The 21836-nt window shown below is 41.0% G+C and overlaps 1 protein-coding gene across 1 annotated transcript; it reads right to left on the bottom strand.

The window, feature by feature from the left end:
• Window positions 1-11231: 11231 nt before the first annotated feature.
• LOC108784544 (otopetrin-2-like) lies at window positions 11232-16098 on the bottom strand. Its single transcript, XM_018553391.1, has 6 exons — window positions 15672-16098; window positions 14800-14936; window positions 14537-14595; window positions 14108-14232; window positions 12458-13419; window positions 11232-11462 (listed from the first exon to the last, which is right to left on the bottom strand). Exons 1-6 carry the CDS (start codon window positions 16096-16098, stop codon window positions 11274-11276), a joined length of 1899 nt encoding a protein of 632 aa, XP_018408893.1. The 3' UTR covers window positions 11232-11273.
• Between the last annotated feature and the right edge of the window lie 5738 nt (window positions 16099-21836).

Raw genomic sequence — 21836 nt, 5'->3', positions numbered from 1 at the left:
CCAAGTTTAATTTTCCTGAAGTTGGGCTTTAAAGCTTACATGATAATTTAGTGATTGGGTTTACATATAGACAGTATGACAATTTTGTTTCATATGTCCATTCAACCTCTGACTTAATACAGTATATCCACTGCAAACTGCCTTAGTTTGCAACTTTGAAAGAACAGCCTGGTCACATGTAGGAGAGGTGCTTCTGGAAGATATACCTGACCGAATGGATTATTAATGAGGAACTTTGCCTTGCTGTACCTGGCTGTAAGCAGAGCTGATCAACAGCTGTGTTTTTGGTTCTAAAATGTGCATTACAACCCACACTCTTACATATCAGCTTGACCCTGATCTAACGTAACCAAGTACATATCCCATGCAAAAAATCATTACATTGTAGCACCATCTTTCTAACGAGTCTGACATTTTAATTACGTTTTGTGAAATAAACTTTGTAAACAGCAGTTATTAACAATTTGGTTGTCTTACGAGCACGCAGGCTCCAAAAGCATTTGGGTATACCAGCCAACGTTATGAGATGAGAAAGAGGGACACCTTTCACTACAAGGTTTAGTGTGGTATAACATTTTTGGTAGATAAATGGAATACTTTTTATAGAGGTTTATAAATCATCACAGCAACAGAGGACAAAAGAGGGACAGAAAGATTGGGCTCCAAATGAGGGATAGTTGGGAGCTATATCTACTGTGCACAGTGAGGAATGTTTCCAATTGCTTGTTTCTGTATGGAAACTATAGACACATGAGGCTCAATTCACAAAGCTTTACACATAGACAAGCCCTGTGGGAAGTTGTAAAACCTGGCTACACTGGATATGATAACACTAAGATAATATGTAAGTTCTCACCTAAAGATGTTCTCTGGACAGATGAAAAGTTAATTATGGCCATGTTTATACTCTCTGAAAAGTGATCTACAGTGGAATGTTTTTTAGAGGGCGGTAAAGCAGCAGCTGTCCGGCGTTCAGAAGCTCCTGAAAGCGCTTTTTTTAAATCCAAAGTGGGATTTTTTTATGGAACTACTGCCCTGTAACTGCATTTGCTACATGGTTGCGGCGCAGTCCCATCCTCCTCTATAATTGTGTTAAGCAGACAGCACCTTCTGAATAATTTTTGCTACGTTGCAAAGCAAAGCATCATGGGCACATGATAATGTGTACAGTAACGTGTACAGCACTGTCTGACTACAATGCTGACTTTGCAGCAGGTGGCCAGGGAGTGATAAATACGTGATCCAACCCCTTGCTTTTAAGACCCTTCTGCCACACATGTAAAAATGGCCTTCATGAAACAAATTGCTAACCTTTTCAGAAAATAATATTCTTTTCTATGTGAGTGCATCCATTCTTATGAAATCCTTTGTTAGAAAGCTGCCTGCTAGGTGTCCTGGTCCTGCATTTTCTGTTATGGGGACTGGTAACCTCAGTCTGGTCTCTGCACGCTCGGTGACCAATCACCTCAAATACCCCTTGTAGTTCTATTCCCCCCACACCTGCTCCTCCTTACTACACCTCCCCGTGTCCCTGTGCGAATCGTTGATGTGGGCGGGCGCTGAGTATGAGGCGGGAAGGAGGTGCAGCGTGTAGAGCGCGGATGCGGGTGGGTCTGGCAGCGGTGGCCGCAAGTTGGGGTGCGCACGCGCAGGCAATCAGGAAGCCGGGCAACGGGTCATGCAACTAATCGGAAGCCGATTAATCGATTATTGAAAAAGTTGACAACTTTTTCAATAATCGATTATAATCGATTATGTCGATTAGTTGTTGCAGCCCTATACTTCAGGCATCAAATCAGTGCCAGGCAACATAGGACATGGCTGGCAAATCACAACAATCAGGTAGCCAATGCTTCTTTACAGCTGTACAGCCTTACTTTAGAAGTTTTATTTAGTTGTCATTGAGTTGGCCCATACATAATTCCTGCTTGCTCCTGGATTGGACACACTGGCTCTTGAATTTAATATTAAAGTAGTATTAAACTCTCAAGCTTTTTTCCAGTATAATGAATCCAGATCAAACAAATATATTACCCAACAAAGTATTTCTTTACATTTTTGCCCAAGCACTTACAGTCATCAAGTTTCTGAACAGCTCCAACTATCTCAGCTCTGCTTCCTGAAACGTTCTGTCCAGTACAAGAGAGAGCAGTCTCCTGCTTCTGTCCATCTACTAGCTTGGAGAAGAGAGGGGAGTGGATTGGTTTGCTGTGCTTGTGTTTGTGCCTTGTGGTGACATGCACAGCTTACTACCACACACAAGGGTGGCTCCATAGAACCCTGCAAGGAGAGGCACCCCAAAAAAGGATATCAGAGCCAATGCTCAGGGGACCAGCTAATTCTGCAAGAAACTAAAACCTTTAAACATCAAGGAGCAGCATCCATTGTAAGTGATTTCACCAGCATTTGAAATAGCTTAAAAATTCTTTGACTTTAATATCACTTTAATTTCCACCCCTGAAGGAGGTTTACAGGATGCAAAGTGCCAGCCTTTCTCCGAGACCAGCTCTGCTCCTATCCTCACCTGTCTCTGGATCTCCAAGCATTTTCTTATCACAAGGTTCCTGTATACAGCGCTTTCCTTCCTCTAGCTCTATCCCCGCAAACCCAGCTCTCCCTCCAACTCTACTGATAGCTTCCTCAGCTCCCCGGTACCTAGAGAGGAGGTACGCTGAGCAGAGAAGAGGAAAACTGTGGTAACAGGGGAAACCTGAACAATAATAGACCCACCAGAGAAAACCTGCACATTCCACAATAATAGAGCACAGTGCACAGTGGTGCCCTGCCGTTGGCCTTTACCGCTTTAAACACATCTCTTCCCTCGATGTCCTCTCCATTTCCTCAGCATATCTCAGCTTCTAGTTGTCAAAGAGGGTTTCTCAAGTTTGTGGGTTTCTCAAATTTCACTGCAAAGGTTGCAATACATTTTAAGGTGGCCATACAATGTGGTCAGGTAACATGGGCTATTAGTAAGCAGTGTAGGCTCACCAGGTATTCAGTGTTTCCAACCAATGCATAGTTCTAATTCTAATACATCAATCCACAAAATCCCTGGGAGTTCATATCACTGTTATTCTGGGACTATCCACATTTTTTATGTAATCATGGATCAAAAACTGCACAACGTCTTGGGTAAAGTTATCCCTATATCTGGTGCTTAATACACTAAACAACCTATAACTCCTAGAGACCCCCTTCAACCTCCATTAAGGAGTGGGCACATACTTCTCTCCAGAGACCTCAGACCGACTGGAAAAAATAAGAATGTTTATACAAAAATCTACCACTGTATGGCCAGCCTTAGGGTGCTCAAGCTACAGCATCCACAAATGTTAGTACTCACATTCATTGTATAATGTATTAAACACTGCTGAAGGGCCAAATTTGCACAAAATGTTGTGCAATTTCGGACCTGGTAGACAAAATAAATCCGATAATCCTGGAACGGCTGTGATGTACTCCTAGATTTTTTGGGTTGACTTTAAGGTGGCCATGTATACAGAGATCAGCCAAGGGATCAACTCTGACAGGGTGCCCATTCTACAGCAGATTTAGCTATCCATGTTTGTTCAGTACAGATGCTGTTACTCACATCCAACGTCCGGACTATAAAAGGGATAACTGTAATGATTGTACAAGGAAACATACGAGTGTCCACGTGCCTCTCCTAACAGCACACTGACCTTTCCAGCTAATTGATACCTAGAAGGATACCTGTCAGGTTCAAAAGTTGAGGATAGCCCATACACACCCTAAGTATAAAATGACCTAGCCTGTCTGATATTTTCTACAGGGCACCCTTAATATCAAAGGATCAATATTTAGCAGTACTGCACCTAGAGAGCAGGATGCACCCAGATAGAAAGCTTACGGCACTGCAAACTGACATCTCACAGGGATGACAAGTCTGTATCATATGACAGGTTTCTGTTACACTGAATAGCACTGTATACCAAACATCAAACATGGTGGCAATTTATCGATCATCTGGTAAACATGAAAACAAACTTACCTGCTGGCTGGTCGTTATACACTGTGCGTGGACACAGGAGTAGCAAAGGGTTAACAACAGTCACAGAGAGACAGCCATTTTCTTTGCATATTTAGTTAGTGCCAAAATAGTACACATTGACCTTTACAGTGTATACAAAAACATTCCCATCTGTTCTTAAAGTCTAATATTCCAACCACTCTTATACAAAGACACTAGAGCTGTTTGGTTAGATGCCAAATAACCAACCGGTATGTCTTTGTCTTGTGAGATTAAAAGCAGAGCATCTGGAAGAAACCCACAACAAATGGGGAAAGCATGCAAATATCATGCGACGTTGTCCCGGTTTGGAGTAAAAAAAAAACATCCCAGAGCTACATGTCACCAATGCTAACCCTTTAGATGCAGTCACAGGCACAAATAATACACTGGGATAACCAAGCCTTGAGAAGGTTGGTATTACTCCAAAGAACTCAATCAGGTCAAAATGAGCAATGTCGCTGTCTACTGCAGCTCTAAATATGATTGGTGGCTATGAGCAACTACACACAGGTCTTAATAAAGACCAGGGATGGGCTGAAGGGTAGGTGGAAGAGGTGGCTGCCTTATGTGTTTCAGCAGGAGGGGGTGTAAAAATGGCAGGACCCTTCTTGACAATTGTCCGATTTGAACTGATGTGCTAAAATAAAGCAAGTGTTGTGAAGGAGTTACTTTCAAGTTATTAAAACCAGGCATTAGGCCTACAGGCTCAATAAAGGGAAACTTGGATTCTTACACCCACCAGTGTACTGAGCAAACTGAGTCAGTACATGCAAGTAGCGAAGTGATGTTTGCCTTGAGGGATACCAAAATGAAAGTGGCAAACAGCACTCAAGTTGCACAGTGATTTCCTATAGTTTTCCTCCTTTGACAGAATGATTTGCCAGGAAAGTACTTGGGTTGTGGAGCATAAAGTGGCCAAAAAACCACATCCAATGCTGGCTGCTCTTCTGAATCCAGACTAGTGTGTTCTACACCAACTGAAAGCCTTACACCAGACATCAGCCACTCCTAACCAGCCGTATGACTGACCAAACAAATCAAGGTAACCTGCCACCAGTCAAAACCTTTTACTGCCACCAAACTACAGAGCGCATGGCCAGCATACAAGTACATGTTTTCCAGCCCCATTCACATAATCACAGGTAAACCATTAGAGTGGGTCCTCTTGAAGGCTACTGTTACACCTGGACCTGGACGTCTGAGAAACATAACCTGACCTGTAAGTGATCCCTGAGGACTCGGATGGAGAAGGACTGAAATAACAGAAAGAAGGTGATGGATATCCCATTCTAAAAATAAATATAAAACAGTAAATACAACATACTATAGAAAAGACAGCACCTAAATATTCTGGATTTTACAACTTTGCAAGTTTTATTACTATTCTCCAGTTCATGTTTTTTTTCAGCAACAACAAACAAACTTGCTAACAAGTGACTCAAATCTCACATGATAAAGACAAAAGTTAAATTATTGGTAAATAGTGTCATATTATGATACCAAAACACAGTGAAATCTATATATGTATTTCTATCTATCTATCTATCTTACACACACACACACACACACACACACACACACATTTACATCAGTCCCTGCCTTCAAGGAGCTTACAATCTATGGTCTCTATCTCTTATCTAGCATACATATAGGGTCCGTTTGTACAGAAGCCAATTAACCAGCCAGCATGTCTCTACCTCAGGCCTGTCATCCATGCTGCACCATTGCAGTAAATGGAAATCTGCTGACCTGTGTGCACTTGAAATACATGTCAAAGGCAGGAAACCAAAGCCTGTCCACGCAAACCCTAAATTAGCCGTTTGAAATAAATATATGGACACATTTGTATTTGTAAAGGCTTCCTCTGATAAGATGATGCTCAAGCCATCTAACACTGGTCAAATGGTGGAGCGACCATATAACTACAGGCCACACCTATCCTTCAGATACCCGCCTGCTTACTGTTCTTGGGGGAAGAACTGGTTGTCAGGATGGATTTACCTGGACCATCACTATAGTTCCCCCGTGACTCAAGTCTTCACTGGAGTTGTCTGAAGTGGATGTAAACATGCATTCATGACTGCTCTGATTATATATATATACAATTATTGTTAAACAGAAGATACATGTGGTGGTCATATCTTTCAACAGCTTTTGTATGACCCAATACAAATGATTTTGGGGTTCATATTTAAAAGCACCATGTATAGCCAGGACAGATGCTATTCACACGGCACTAGCACCTATAGGAAATTCCTATATTTATAAATGAACCCGTTTGTGTTTAGCAACAGTCAGCTATTAGCCTCTTTCAACCTAAAATGGTCACCTACAGAACCGTACAGAATAAATATGTATATCACTAAAAAAAAAATACATTTTTTTTTTTACAATATGTACAATATGGTATGTCAAGTCCTGCGTTTATTGCAATAAAAATACCTGCAATAAAAAAATAAATTGCAGGCAAAGCAGGTAAAATGCTGCATTGGCTGCATTTTGTCTTCAAAGGCAGTATTTGAATAAATAAATAAATTGCAGGCACAGCAGGTAAAATGCTGAATTGTCTGTGTTTTGCATTGAAACGCAGAATTTGTGCAGCACTGCAAACACAAAATGTAGCAACAACACCCGTCTGCACAAGCTCTTATTTCACTACCTCTTCTGCGCCATATCGGCCAGATGGCCCCAGAACCTTCTACTCTACAAATATACTTTGTATCAGAGCTGAGTCTGTGTACAATTAGAAGTGTACAGAATTAGAAGAGCAGATATCTGCTAAAGGGAAAAAAGTTTTCTTCTAGTCTCCAGTGTTCAGTTGCTTTGTTCAGTTCCTGTGTATCAGTTCTCATATTCAGCTCCAGATCAGGCGCCTCTAGAATGTACTGGCACAATCCCTTTACAATGTGCAGCAACAATAGATAACAAATGCCAAACAAACCCCATAAAACTCAAGCATTTATCTCAGTTTGTAAATTCTTCAAATGTTTACAGACCAATCAATCACACTTTGCTGATATACACAGGATTGCATGTGAAACAAAATACCATCAGCTGCTTTTTATGATATTCTAAACATGAAGGATTATATTAGAGTTGTTTAATAATATTTTACTATACAGGTGTCATAGGGAGAGAGCAAGCAGCACAGCATAGGCGAGATGAATCCTGCATATGCACTAATAAAAGTCTATTCCTACAAGATCATATCTCTAGAAATGAAACAAAGTTAAAGGAATGGCATGCAGGTGGAAAGCACACTTACAGTAGGTGGATGTCCGTCCATGCAGGAGGATAATCTATTGATGTCCTGTGTGCACGGAATGCCATGACATCACTAACCTGAGATGAGACTCACAGTCAGCGCCCTCTAGTGGTCATGACATAAACCTGATGTATTTGGAGAACTGCAGGCAACAACATCCATTCAACTGATGACATGGCTGTATCTAGAACTCTTGTCCCAAATTCATAAAAGGATTGTGACAGTTCTATAGTTAATGCAGACACTTGCAACAGGTTCACAAAGTTCTTATCTGTGACACTTTTCTAATATGTTGCTATTGCTATAGCTGTGAAAATTCATTAACAAAATTACGCCATTTCAAGGTTACGAAAAATGAGGGTAATTGAGACCGATGTGATTTTGGATTAAGCCGGGATAAGCAAAACTCCCCCCTGTTACTGGTTGGCTTAGATCATTATGGGTTTCTAGGACGCTGCCGGTCCACAGTGTCATTGGTTGCTAGGGCACTGTGGGCATACAGCATCACTGGTTGCTAGCATGCTGTTAGCCCATGGCATCATTGGGCATTGGGTGTTAGCATGCTATTGGCCCACAGTGGCACTGATTTCTAGGGCGCTGTTGGCACACAGCAGCACTGGTTGGAAGGACACTGTAGACCCACAGTGTCACTGGCTGCTAGGTTGCGGTCAGCTCATAATTTCAAGGATATTGGGACATCTCAGGGTTAGATTAAAAAAAAAAAGACGGCACATTTAATCTCCATATTGATGAAAAACTTGCCGGGATTGTTCCCTATTCAAATAAGTTTGGGAGGGGATGTTTGAATGGGTGGATTTCCCTAGGAGGTAATGTAAGCAGAGTGTCAGTGACTTTTCCTATCCATTAGTTGGATTACAGTGTCTTGGATGAGTGACTCGGGGCTAATGAATTAATCATTGTACTCCCCACTAAGATCTCAAGTGCAATGCATTCTCAGACGCACTAATACAAAGTGCACAACACAGCCAGTGCTTCAAGAACGCTCTTGTCAAATCAATGGCACATGGCATGAGCAGTCACGGCAATCATTCAGTGGAGGCAATACACTTATTGTTCCAATTTGTGATGTAAAAGTAAAACAGGTAACATTACAGCATTTTATCAATATTTTTAATTGACATTATATATTCATTAACAATGTTACCAATAATATTAACCATGCCCCCCCCCCCCAAAAAAAAATTGTGCAACCAAAGTTCCTTGTTAAAAGGACGTTTATTCTGGGTTATGATTACTGCCCATATTTCTATAGTAGCAACAAATATATATTACACAGATCTTTATAAAGTACAAGCAACCACTTCAGCTCACAGTCTAATATCTGTGCTACACTCATGGAGATACTGGGCTTGTTTGGGAGGACTCTAAACCCATAAATTAAATTCTTACCCTTCATTGGCTGTTTTTAGTGTATTGTTTTTTTCAGCAGGTTTGCTTTTCCTGGTGTTCGAGCCTATAGAAGACTTCACAGCAACTTCCTGTCCTAGGGTGACAACGCTCATTGAGTGTCTGTCTCTTCAGCAGCAATGTTGCAGCAGCTAGGATTTACACTCATAATATGGACTACAGGCAGATGGTGAAATGCACTACATGCCTGTACATTTTGCCTTAAAAAAGAACTCCGGGGAACACATTTTCTTAACCCTTGCAGTGGGGCCACCTCCGCACTGCAAGGGTTAAGTGCTTATTTTTGTCTAGAGACAAAAATAACAAAGAAATACTCACCTGAATCTCAGAGCCGGCTGGCTGCTATGCTGTTCTGTGCAGCCTTTTTCCCCCTCAGCTCCAACGATGGAATGTCCCTAGGCATCCTTATGTCCAATACTCTGTATTAGACGTGATGACTCACAGGACCTTAGACCGCTGGATCAGATGGGGAGCAAGGCCAGGTGAGTATAACTTTTTTTGTTTTACACCCTACACAAAAACAAGCACTTAACCCTTGCAGTGCAGGGGCAAGAAAATTGTAAGAAAATTTGTGCCTGGAGTTCTTCTTTTAGCTGGCCATATACACACAATTCACCCATCCACGCTAAACAGTGTGGATGGGGAAATCTCCCATGATGGATAATTGTATTCTGACAGCTGCTGCTGTCAGAATACCTGAACAGTAACTGCAGTTGATTGGCTGCAGTGACTGATCAGCCAGCAATTTTCCACCCAACTTCATAGAGAAAAGTCGACTTTTCTTGAGCTGGGTGGTATTGGCAGGACCACTCACAATTTCAGCAGGAGTGTTTGTTATAACTAATCTAAGAAAAATGTTTCAGTTTAGATAATAAAGTCACCAGTTCCCACTCTCTAACCTACTCTAAGCTAACATTACACACACACACCACACACACACACACACACGCACACTTAGATTTGTCATTTACTATAGGGATAGATTTGCTGGTAAGCTTTTCTAAATGTTACTAGAGAATGTTACCAGGTGAATTCAGGGTTATAAATAGGTCCCCTTGTTTTTTTTAAGTACGGTATAGCACACTTTACCAAGATTATTTGGCCTGTCCACCCCAAACTAAGATTTCCATCTTTAGCAGATGCTGAACGCACCTGATAGTTTGTTATTTCTCTAAGGGACTCGTAGTGATATCTGCACTTGAGTTCATATGATTGTACATACTGTGCTGTGGCCAACGTAATGGGGTCCCACTCTCCCGGTTGGAATTTGTATTTATTTTATATTATGGAGAATGCAACAGGAGGTGCTTGAATATGCAGAGGTGAGCCAGACCATGCCAAACCACCAGGTGGACAGGTACGGAGCCAGGCTTTGTTGGAGTATGCAAAACATTGAAGAAACAGGACCGTCCCTATATCGAAGCAGCAACCTCAGGTGGCATCTCTTTGGGTCACATGGGGGAGCGGCAGGCAGAACGGCATGTTTGCTGTGTGCCTGCTGCCCACTTTCTGGTCAGAGCATCCCAGGCTGCTAAGAGCCGGGCAGGGAGATAGGTAAGGGCCATAACATCTCTCCGTCTGGCTCTTAGCAACCTAGGATGCTCTTGCTGACTTTTCCAGGCTCCGGGCAACCAGTGACGTCACTGGTTGCTGGGAACTTGATGGGATGCTGCCTCCCCCTGCTACCTCAGGTGGCAAAAAGGATAGTGACACCCCTGGTAAGAAACAGGAACAATAAATAACTAAAATATCACTTCTGAGCAGAATGACTATTTAAGCTGACAACATTTAGGCCTCATTCACACGGGAAACGGCCGGCACGTACAGCTCCATGCTGCGTGCATGGCAGTATCGGGCCGCTCCCAGGAAAGACAGGCGCTGCGTGTGATTAGTACTCAGCCTCTGTCCTTCTGTGTGGGAGTACACGGCCGTACGCCGCCTTACGCACACCCCAAGTGCAGGTCCGTGCGGGTGTCCTGGCTTGGACACAGACAGGATCCATCTTGTCAGCGCACGAGTAAGCTCACCCGCACGGACATACAGGGCAGGTGAGCATAGGGCGGCGTACGGCTGCGTACTCCCATAGAGAAGGACAGAGGCTGCGTACTAATCACACGCAGCACCTGTCCTTCCTGGGAGCTGCACGATACGGCCGTGCACGCAGCACGGAGCTGTACGTGCCGGCCGTTTCCCGTGTGAATGAGGCCTTAGATGTATAAAATAAAAATGCTCTTCAAATTCCCTTTAAATATCTTACAAGAACTGGCAGATACAGACTATATAATTGATATACTTTGTTTAGGATGAAAATCTAAGTGGTCATTATGCACAAGCTTCACATTATAAAGGTGTCCCAGTTTTACTTTGAAAGTCATTGGAACAATGATCTGTATACCGCATGAAAGGTCTCCAGCATCATACAGCTTTTCTCCTTGTTAGTGAGATTAAAATCAGTTATCTTGTAAAGGTGATGGATGTCATTATGCTAAAAATTGAAGGGCTCACTGACAGGAATGACAAGGCTGGAGAAAGGTTGGACCAGATTGTTCAGTAGGCAGCTGCGTCACATATATTACAATATGCTTCAAATAAACTGGCCACGGAATGCATGCGATAGAAGATCCCAAGTGGAAGAGAGATCTTTACCACGATCACCCAGAGAGTGAACCCATAAAAGGACTGTTCAATCTGGCTGACCAAGTGTGGACGGGTACCATAGGCATAGAGGATCCAGACCTGCAGAGAGGGGTACAGAACAAGATATTATGACTTTAGGTCACATAACTACTTTCATTGGTACAAAAGACTATTAGAGCTTATGTGCTAATCAAGCAACACGGGAAGGCATGTGGCAAGCTGCTAATCTTATCCAGTAAACACTGATATTGTGCTAAAATTAGAAAAAGTTTACTCAATTTACTTTGATATGATTTATTTGCAATTAGGATCAGTAGGAAGGCAGTAGGAGTGTAATTCCTGAAAGCCATACTGGGTATCTTCTCTTTTCTGCTCTCTGTTCGGCTTTCTAAGTTTGAATCTGATTGGTGGCTTATGAACTTCTTATTATTGGCATTCTGTTTACATCAGGCTTTCTGTGTGTGAGAGATAGCAATGGGGTCATTCTAGCATCACACACAGGTGTGTTTCAGGATCACCAGATGATGGAAAGATGACAATGGATGTGCAGAGTAGTGCAATACAGCAAGAGCGGACAGCAATTAAATTTATTTTGCCGTAAAATCACCAATTTCGCCATCGGTAAATTTTTGCAGGAGCTGCTTGGGGTGAAATCTTGCGGGAAAACTTTTTTTATTTATTGTATAGAAGAGAAGTGCCTAGGTACTGCTATTTTTCAGTTGAATTCATAACAAAAGGTACATTTTTTTTGGAGTACTGCACAGACTCAACTAACATTTCTAGATCTTCCATACAACAAAGCAAATCTTCATTTTTTTTATTTCAGGTCCACTTGAAGTTTTGGTACAATAGTTATTGGTAAAAAAAACAATGCAGGCTGGAGTAGTTGGAGTTGTAAATTACCTTATCTGCTACTGCCTCCTACTGTTTCTCTAAGATATATTGCCGTATTATGTTCTAATGTCCTTTTATTTAAATATAAAACATGTCTCACAGAAGTCCCTGATGCACCTAGCCATTCTCTTTCATACTTTCAAATAAAAACGTAATCACTTCTAATATCCTTTTAATTGTATGCTTATAATGCAGCTTACCGATATATTGTAACAGATTAAAAGAATTGAGATGTTTTGGAGAATCCTTCTTCTTGTTCTGAAAAAGCACTCCTTCCCCTCTTCTTTTACTATTTGTCTGGTGTGAGAAGTGTCTGTCGCAATGCTTCTAGACAGGAAATTCTTGGGGGTGTCTGTACATAGGTCTGCCATAACTTTAGAGCTTCTTGGGCTTGCTTCATTCTCTGAAAAAGACAGCTTGTGGCCACACACTTTGGACACATTGCTTATTCCACATTGTGTGCTTTCAATCTCTGTATTTTGGGATATGAAGAAGACCTTGTCATCACTTATTGTGGATTTAGTTTGTGCTGGCTCAGAGTAAAGTGCCTCGGTAATAAAAAGATTCTGACCAAGCACCTGGATGGTTTTACATAGAGAAAAGCAGAGATCCAGGATGTAGAGGTTCCCTTCTATGTGCAGGAAGAAGAGTGCCACTAAGGAGAACACGGATACCAGTAATGGACCACATGAACTTCCCATAAGAAGCGTAATGTCAAGACTTCTTACCACGCTCTTGGACTTGTCATCAAACAGAAACCCTCTCTGAAGTCTGCAGGTGACAATGCCAATCATAGAAGCGATGAACATTACAGACAGGAGTACAGAGTTAAACAGATAATAGATGCGCAGTGCTTCTGGAACTGTTGTTGGGGACTTGGCAAGGACGCCAAAAGAAATCATGACTCCAAATGTTGCCGAAATAGCAAAGGCTCCCAAGATCAACCCGACAAAAGCTCCATTTATGTGAAGTGTGCCCTTAGTATGTCCTGAAACCGCTGAAATATGGGCTGTCTTTCCTGTGTTCTTCCAAATAACGTACAGCATTGTTGAGGAGAACAGGCTAAACTCAATATTGAATGGGTGTAGGTAAGCGGCTCCTTCAGAGAATATATGGCAGAGGTCTGTAGTACAGACACAGCTGTTTGTGTGCTGCCCAGGAGCTGAAAAAACAACAGAAGTGAATCATACATGTTCTAAATAACACCAGTCCAAGACCTTGCATATTTCTTGCTAGCCTGGGTGTCACGTCTGCAAGAGACTTCTATAGGAATGTATGGAAGTTTCCAGGTCCAGTCAGACCATCATCTCTAAAATATAGATTGCCTTGAGCACTGTAAGCTTCTCACTGATCAGAGATGTTCATACTGATATGATATTTTATGCTTAGATATTCTCCCCATCATGGAAGAGAAAAGTTTTAGAGGAGCATTCAGGGGCCCCGTACAGCCGTTTACCATTCAAGGTTACTAACTTTGTTGCTTCCTTGGATATATATTCCAGGCCTTTTACTCTACTGATACATCACCTATCACACTAAAATATCAAAGCCCCACACAACATGATTCCTTTAGTAAGGCTTTGTTTGAAATAAAAAAATGAACCAAAGAGTTGAAGAAGACTAGAATTACATGAGTATGTTTGTGCATTCAACAATTATCCTTCAGTCATCCTTATACCTTTATATCATGTGTTATTACTTATATCGTTTTTACTGCTTTGTAATAAATATTCCTTGTAAGGTGCAGCTGAAGTTCTTCATTATAACATTAATAAAGCACACCCACCAGCCATTGCAGCAAAGGCACAATGTCTGCTACCATACTCTTCCTCCATCTTATCTTATCTTACTTTCAATGATATTCATCTTCTTTTTTTGTATGTCATAAATTTCTTCCAGCTGTTTCATGGACTCATCAAGGACAACACTCATCCACATTAATATATTTGTAGCAAGTGTATGCATCAGACCGAACCTGTAATCAAGACAAGACTTAGATTTGAAAGTAATTTAACATGACATAAACCTAAAATTGAGTAGTAAACTTAAAATCACACATGCAGTATATGATGTCACAATTTCAGGCAACAAGTGAAACAAATTAGTAAAATATTAATGTTATCCAGCAAACACAATATGATCACACTATGTTAAAGTTAGAATTTATATGGTAATCTGATAGCGCAGACAGGGAAGAATACTAACTAAAATCAGATAAGTAAGTTGCTAGAGGTTGTGCACACAACCTCAGTTGCAGTACATTTGGTTCTGGCCACTACCTGTTCAGGGACTGTTTTTCCTGAATGCATACTTTAGCATAAAATGAAAGCAGAGAGACCTGAAAGAAAACAAAAAAATTGATGAAAAATTTGGATTTGGGTCTTTGTGGCTTGACGTAAGGTGATTTAAATGTATTATTATTGCTATATTATAAACTCTTGTTGTACATATTGTATCTTAGGTTGAAATATGATTTTGATTTCTCTATAGACTCTATATAAAGTATCAGGAAAAGACAAATTGTTGTGCTCAGTTTACCTACCTGTATGACTGTGAATACGGCCTGGACTATAGGAAATGAAGTGACCACTATGGATGTGCAATGATGCAGCTCATGGTAATATCCAAGTGTTAAACAGTCTAGTACCAGTGTGGCTAAAGCAAAGAGGCACAGTCCACCTGCAACGTGGAAAATGGGTGAGTCAATGACTAAAACAAGGAGCAAGTTTATTTAAATACTATTTCTAAGTAAGGAGAAGACAACATTGGTACAAGGCTTGCCAAGAATAGGCCAATTAGGCAATGACTGCCAGCTTTGAAGGCATCACCAAATGCTGCAAACCACTGTGGCTAATAGTGTTTTTAAGTTAACCAGGTAGACACTTAGGACCCTTTCACATGGGTACTCTGATCATTTCTGGCTGTCAGTTTTTCAGATGGACCTGATCTGATGTTAGACTATGGGCAGCCAGATCTAAATGGACATGCGTCCTTTTACGTCTGATTACCCCTGGCTCCGTCTAGGTTCAGAAAACCAAACAGAACAGTGTTTATAAAAGCTTTTTTTAAAATGTATTTCTAGCCAAATGTGTAGTTAGGGGTTTTAAACCTTCCTCGGTCTATCCCTAACAGGTTTGTGTTACCACTGGGGAACCACTGTCATTGAGAAAGAAAATAACGGAAATCCAAAAATTGATGGCTGTCACCAGAACAAGTGGTGAGGCAAATCCTCCAATGGGGACACCTGTTGCAGTAACAACTAAGGATTTCCTCTTACTTTGAAGAGATTTTCTTTCACTCCAAGTTTTAACCATACAACCAATGCAACTGGATTTCAAAGAATTTGTATTGCTTAGAAATATTTTATAGTGTTTGGTCAGCCAAAGGATGAATAGCATGTAAGGGACCACAAACCCTTCAACCAGCTGGCTCCAGCTTGGTGATCCTGGTGCATCTTCATCTTTTTACTTTTCGCAGATGTCCACCCGAACCAAAGCATCCAAGCTGAAGAAGTTAACATCAATACGGTGAGAAAACCGTGTACGTTGTGAGTCTGTTGGCTGTGGCGATGCATCTCTGCCAACAAAACTGCACTGCCAAAGAAAGTTAGGAGAGCCAAGTAGAGCAATGAGAGTAGGATGGTGGTTCTGGGGTTGGCAGAGCTGTGCCAGGCCTCCTTCTCATCCTCAATGCCGTTGTTTCTGATACTGGAATCTGGGCAATCCGAAAAGCAATTGCCACTCCTGGTAGAGATATCAGGAACTTGGAACGTGCTACCTTCATTGGGGTTCATTGGAACATTAATTGTTATCCTACTGGAAAAAAAGTGTGTCACATGCATGTCCACTTATCAGTTTAACTGTACGGAATTAAATTTCTAATTTAATGTGCTACTCTGAAATCTAATTCTAAAGTGGAACTCCAGACAGAGAACCTTTTCTCTTTTCTGTTTTGTGCTAAATAGCACAGCTTTTGATGCATTCCTGCCCACTGTGGCCATGAGAGCTGTGGCTTATGCTAGGTGTCACAGAAAGTACAAAGTGGTTTGTTAATATAAAGGATACTAGCATGAGCCACAACTCTCATGGCAGAGATGAAAAAAGGTATTATTATTACTGTAAAAAGAGGGATCCAGATGTGGGATAAACGTCAAAAAAGCAAATTTTTTTACTGACAGAAATGATAAAAGGCTCAGGAAGGTATAATACATTCCCTGCATATTAGAATGCAGGATGGCAAAAAACAGTACATATGAAAATTATAATGATGTTATAGTGTATCTAAAGCCCCATTAAAAAAAAAAAATTTGGATAGAGTAGGGAATAGTAAAATCTGTTAGGTTGTTTCTGCCTTATGTGTGCCATTGGGGAAATTGGATTTCGCTTTCTGTCCTGTAGATACTACAGAAAATGAGAGGAGATATCGCCAAACTGAGAGAATCGCTCTCTTAAGCTGGCCATACACTGCTTAGATTTTCGAAATAATTTTCTTTTGACTTTCTATTAGTTGATGGGGTCAAATCGATGATCGATTCCAACCATAATGAAGAAAAAACTCAAAGAAGCAGGATGGAAAATTTTTTCTTGAACTAACGAATCTCTAACTGTGAATGTGGTGTTCATTTGGGAAACTCCATTCCAAAAATCGAATGTTAAAATCGAAACGAATTTCGATTGGCATTTGTCAAGTGTCTGATGGCAATATCGACTGGTAAAGAAAGATCTTCCATTAGAATTTTGGCCAGGTTTAGACAGCTCTCAAGGCAACAGGTGCCCCCACTAGAAGTTTTCCCTTCTATTCCTGTTCTAGTGATTCTAACAATAAAAACCCGATTGGTTTTCTAACCCCACAGCAAAAAAAAAGAAGGTTCAGTTTAGGATCTACTTTAAAATGCTTCTAAATGTTAGGTCATGTAAATATTGATGGAAAGTATACATATACAAACATGTAAAAACTCATTAGAACTATATTGACTTGTTTAAGTAAAAGTGAATAGTCCATACAGAATGGTTACATAGATATCAACAACTGAATTTTTTGTGAATTTGCAGATGGGCGTAGTACAATGTTATATGTGTATATATTATGAGTTTTAAATATGGATGACGTGAAATATAAAAAACGCAAACATAGACACATATAATTCTATGGAATAAGTTCCTAATTTTCGTTACAGGGTCTATTTGTGTGCACTCATATTTTACTTTTTGCATGTACTCTTTGTTGTGTTTTTTATTATTACAGTACATGTTAACTCTATGGTGTCTCTTCATAACACATTTTATGCTGACCTATGTTTTCCTATACTGTCATAAGATTACTTGCTGAATATCTCATACACTATACAGTATTTTGTTCATGCATTCATTAATCACGTTTGAATCAGTGTAGATAAATATGTGTCTGGTGTACCAACCATATGAGCATATACACTAATTTTTCAGATACATTTTGGTATATAATTGTCATTAGGCTTTTACTGTAAGGATCAACATATAATTCATAATCTAGAGCTATAGAGCAATGTATTATTTTGTCTTTCAGTTGCACACCATCAAGGAGGATGGACTGTAACATATTCCATTATAAATGTAGGTTTGCACAAGCTAGTTTTGATTGCTGTCTTACCTTCCTACAATGTGTTTCTTGATCTTGATACTTTATTCCACCGTTCCCAATACGTTGGATAAACTTCTTGGCTCTATTCTGCACAAGTGCAGGGACTTGATTGAGATTCTAGGTATATAAATACGAGGAGGGGCTCTCAGAAAATGATCACCACCTCCAAGTATTGGATATGAAAGGTCTGTTTATGAGCACATTGGTTCTCCTCAGTTTAGGATTAGCCTCAGCTTTTATGACAGCAGTGTGTTCAGTAGTCTTTCACAATGCATTTGCAAAGCTTTCAGCCTTCAGTAGCTCTCCTGAAGGACAATTCCACCTTTTGCAGAAAAATGATAAGTACAGACTTCTTCATAAAAGAAAAAATGGGCATTTATTATTTTTATTGCACAGTAGCAAGGGAAGCAACCGTGATCAGTATATCGCGGGTGCAATGCTCTGGCTACCATGGACTTTTCCTCCTGTCCACGTCTATATTGAGATACAGACATGCAGTAACAGGGACAGGAGAAACTGCCACGGTGACTAATGGGAGTTGTAGTTTCCCCATTTACAGGTTCTGTCAAAGGATCTGTAAATGGCTGATGAAGCTGAGTGCATGATTTAACTGCAATTACTGTATTTGCATTATGCAGAACTCGAGTCATTATTTTTTACAAGACTCAGTGATGTGTAGGCCAGAGGAAGGAACCTGTGTGAGTGTGTGTATGTGTGAGTGGGCTTTTCGAGGATCAATACTCATTAAGTCCCAGAGGACTTTTTTCAGAAATATTATACATTCAAAGGGCTCAGCAGTGATGTTTAGGTCAGGTCAGAGGAAGGAACCCTTTAGAGCAGGAAGGAAGGGGGCGGGGGTCTTTGTGGGGTGAACCAGGGTACTGACACTTATTAAGTCCCCACAGACTTTGGGTTGGGCTTTTTTCAACAATAGAGTGGAGTTCTGTGGCCTAGGCAGCAGGAGAGGTAAGTATTCCCTTTCTTCATTACAAGTGAATGCTTTCCGCAAGCTTTTTTTTATGTACAGGCTCATTGCAACCAGTGAACAATCTCCTAATGTAGTAGCTGGTGTATACAGCAGATAGATAGAATACGGTCATGTTTTTTTTGCAGAAGCTTATTCATTTAACCCAATAGGCAGACAAATCTAAATTCAGTGTCTTCCTTTAGCTAATATTTGCCATGTGAATGGAGATATGAGAACCTGTATCAAATGTTCACAAAAATGGGGGGAAGAAATGAACTCAATGTAATTGGAGCCCCTGGACCAAGTGCAAGAGTGCTACATTGCTATAAGGCCCAACCGTTACATAATCAGTAGACCACACTGCATAATGCAATTATATTATATCATATCATATTATGAATGTGAGAAATGCAAGTTTTAACATAAATTAATTCCATGTCCTATAAAACTAAGACAGGAGAAAAAGTAATACCTATAGGTACTATACTTGAAAATAAATTTGGAAAATACATATTATTTGTAATCCTATTTATCGATTTAGGAATGTTGAATAACATTTTTGTAAAACCTATAGGGAAAAAATAACAAAAAAACTTAAAACCTGGAGTCAGCTCACCTATGGAAAAATAATAATAAATGCACCCACATTGATAAAATAAAAAAAATATGCATTTATTCATTTTTTTGTAGACCTGTAGAGCATTACAACTGTGATCAGGGCATCCCGGGGCAGAGGGATGCGAGGGTTGTGACTTGCTCTAGGTGACACCATCAGACACCATCTGAAAAGTCGGGCACTTGGTCATGGACCAAGGCAGTTAAGTGCACATGAGGTCATTACGTGCTTGCGTGGTGTTCTCACGCGCATGCGTAATAGCATCCCAGTGGGTGACACCCGGAAGCAGCATCTGGTAACACTACACCTGGGGACGCTCTTACGCAGGGGCAATGCACAGACTTCTGCAGACTCTTTCCACAGCCACTGGTCCGTATGGCCCTACCAATATAGGGCTGGAAGTAGTAATCAATGCACTTTAAGTGCAGTGAAGTCACTGTACTTATGCTCCATTTTAATCTACAATCTATCTACCTCTGCTGTGGTGATAGATCCTTGTGAATGGATGTTACAGATGTGCAGGTAGAGTCATGCACAGCTGCATTGAATTAAAAATAAAATAGAATGCTGCGGAGCAGCCCCCTAAATCAGGAAGTGGGGTGCGGTTTGAGGTGGGACGTGGGGGAATGTGACCACATTTCATGATGCACCACAAATATGAGTGGGACGTCAACCTTGGTCACAAAGACAGGCTAAGCCTTTAAGTAAAACCTGTGGTAAGGAGATAAAGAAGCTGCCATTACTGGCCTCCTCCTATGGCTAGTTCCCTGGCTATTATAATTAACCTTTGGCTTCAAAACAATTACAATCCAAAATCCAAAATATATATGAGCAAGTAAAGTCACAGAAAGGAAGAATGGGAACCTAGGCAATGTGGGAACTTTGCCCCTTTCCTTTATTAATAAGGATCACAATGGAGACAGAGAAGCCAACCTGTTTGCATTGTCTGTAATAACATGACTATAGACAATAGGCTATAGTAATAATGTGGCATCAGACAGGTACAGGAAGGCACACAGCTTTGACCACTTGCACTATCCCTCTGGTTTTCTGCAAGAGCTTGAATGTTGTAGCTGGGCCCCCTGGACATTCAATCGGGCCCTTGGCTCCTGCCTATGTTGCCTTGTTGTGGATGATGTCAGAACCCCTGGCTCTTCCTAGTATTTCCAGGTGGCTTAGAAAGTCTTGAAGCCAGAGGATCAGCACAACAGACTGACAGCTAGAATTTTTAGAAAAATGCCAGAAATGAGAGTCTCTGAATACAGCTCATGGCAAGCTTCATTTGAAGAATACACATAACCCTGGAATTACAGACGAGAAGCTCACAAACATTTTGCTAGGTGACTGTGAAGGATCCACAATAGCTCTACAATGTTATGCTTTAAACAGTGTTTGTGACCTAGCAATGACTAACAAATACAAGATCTGTCTGCTGTCAATCACAGTTCTTTCCCTCTCATGAGATGAAGGACTAATGTAAACAGTTCTCACCAATGCAATAACAAAACAAACTAAAAGGTTAAATATTATTGAAGTGCTTATAAATAACTGGACATGTTTTTACATTTTATACTGGTACTGCTTTTTGTTATTTCCCTGTCTGTTGGAGTCATATTAAGAAATTAGATTGCTTAAGCTAGCCCCCTGCTCAGTAAACTGCGTACACTTCAAAGATATAATCAGTAAATCGTAGTGGAAGACAGAAAATATCTCTAATCCGATTGTTGCTATGAAGGGACTTATAGCAGAAACTTTTCTTCCAGAACTGTGACAGTTCTCCCAAAGCAGAAACTGAACACTTCCCATTGGGAATGTCAACAAGGGCCATGTTAAAATGTAAAGCTGAACTCCATACACAAAAACGTTATATCAAATATATTCCTCGACAGCCACATATCATGCATACACAGGGGCAAAGTGAAGGAGTTGTTTCATTTTGTAGCATCCCAAAGTTACCTTGTTAACCAGTTGCCAGTCAGATCCTGGCTGAGCGTCTCTTTCCACACTGCTCGGCCACCCTGGATGACAGCTCCCTCTTCTGCTCCCCTTGCTGGCTGCAGTGCTCCATTTCTCCTCGGATACCTGCTGCCTCTGCCCATACAGGCGGAGGGGAGCAGCGGGGATCCTAGGAGAAGCTGCAGGCTGTGCCGCCCCTTTACTCCCTGCCGCCCCAACTAGGTGTGTTGGCCGCCTAGCACCCTCGTTGCCATGGTTCCCTGTACTCGCACACCCCAAAGGCCGGCCCTGGCTTCGCTATCCTGGCTATCTAGCGGTATTACTACAGTAGATAAAAATCAGTTCCCCAGGGTAGTAGAGCTGTGGAAATCTCAGGACTGGATGGATAGAGAACTTTACTGATTGCAGACCTATAGCTTTG

This window comes from Nanorana parkeri, unplaced genomic scaffold, assembly GCF_000935625.1.
Source record: "Nanorana parkeri isolate BGI_ZX_2015 unplaced genomic scaffold, ASM93562v1 scaffold119, whole genome shotgun sequence".
NCBI lineage: Eukaryota > Metazoa > Chordata > Amphibia > Anura > Dicroglossidae > Nanorana > Nanorana parkeri.
This window is presented reverse-complemented; position numbering and strand designations above follow the sequence as displayed.

What these genes read in the sequence shown, in the direction of transcription:
- LOC108784544 (XM_018553391.1), bottom strand. Translation starts at nt 16,098, where the DNA reads ATGCATGTGACACACTTTTTTTCCAGTAGGATAACAATTAATGTTCCA. An exon ending in TGGAGCCAGCTGGTTGAAGG is followed by an intron (nt 14,937 to 15,671) that starts GTTTGTGGTCCC and finishes TCCACGTTGCAG; the next exon opens with GTGGACTGTGCCTCTTTGCT. An exon ending in CCGTATTCACAGTCATACAG is followed by an intron (nt 14,596 to 14,799) that starts GTAGGTAAACTG and finishes GTTTTCTTTCAG; the next exon opens with GTCTCTCTGCTTTCATTTTA.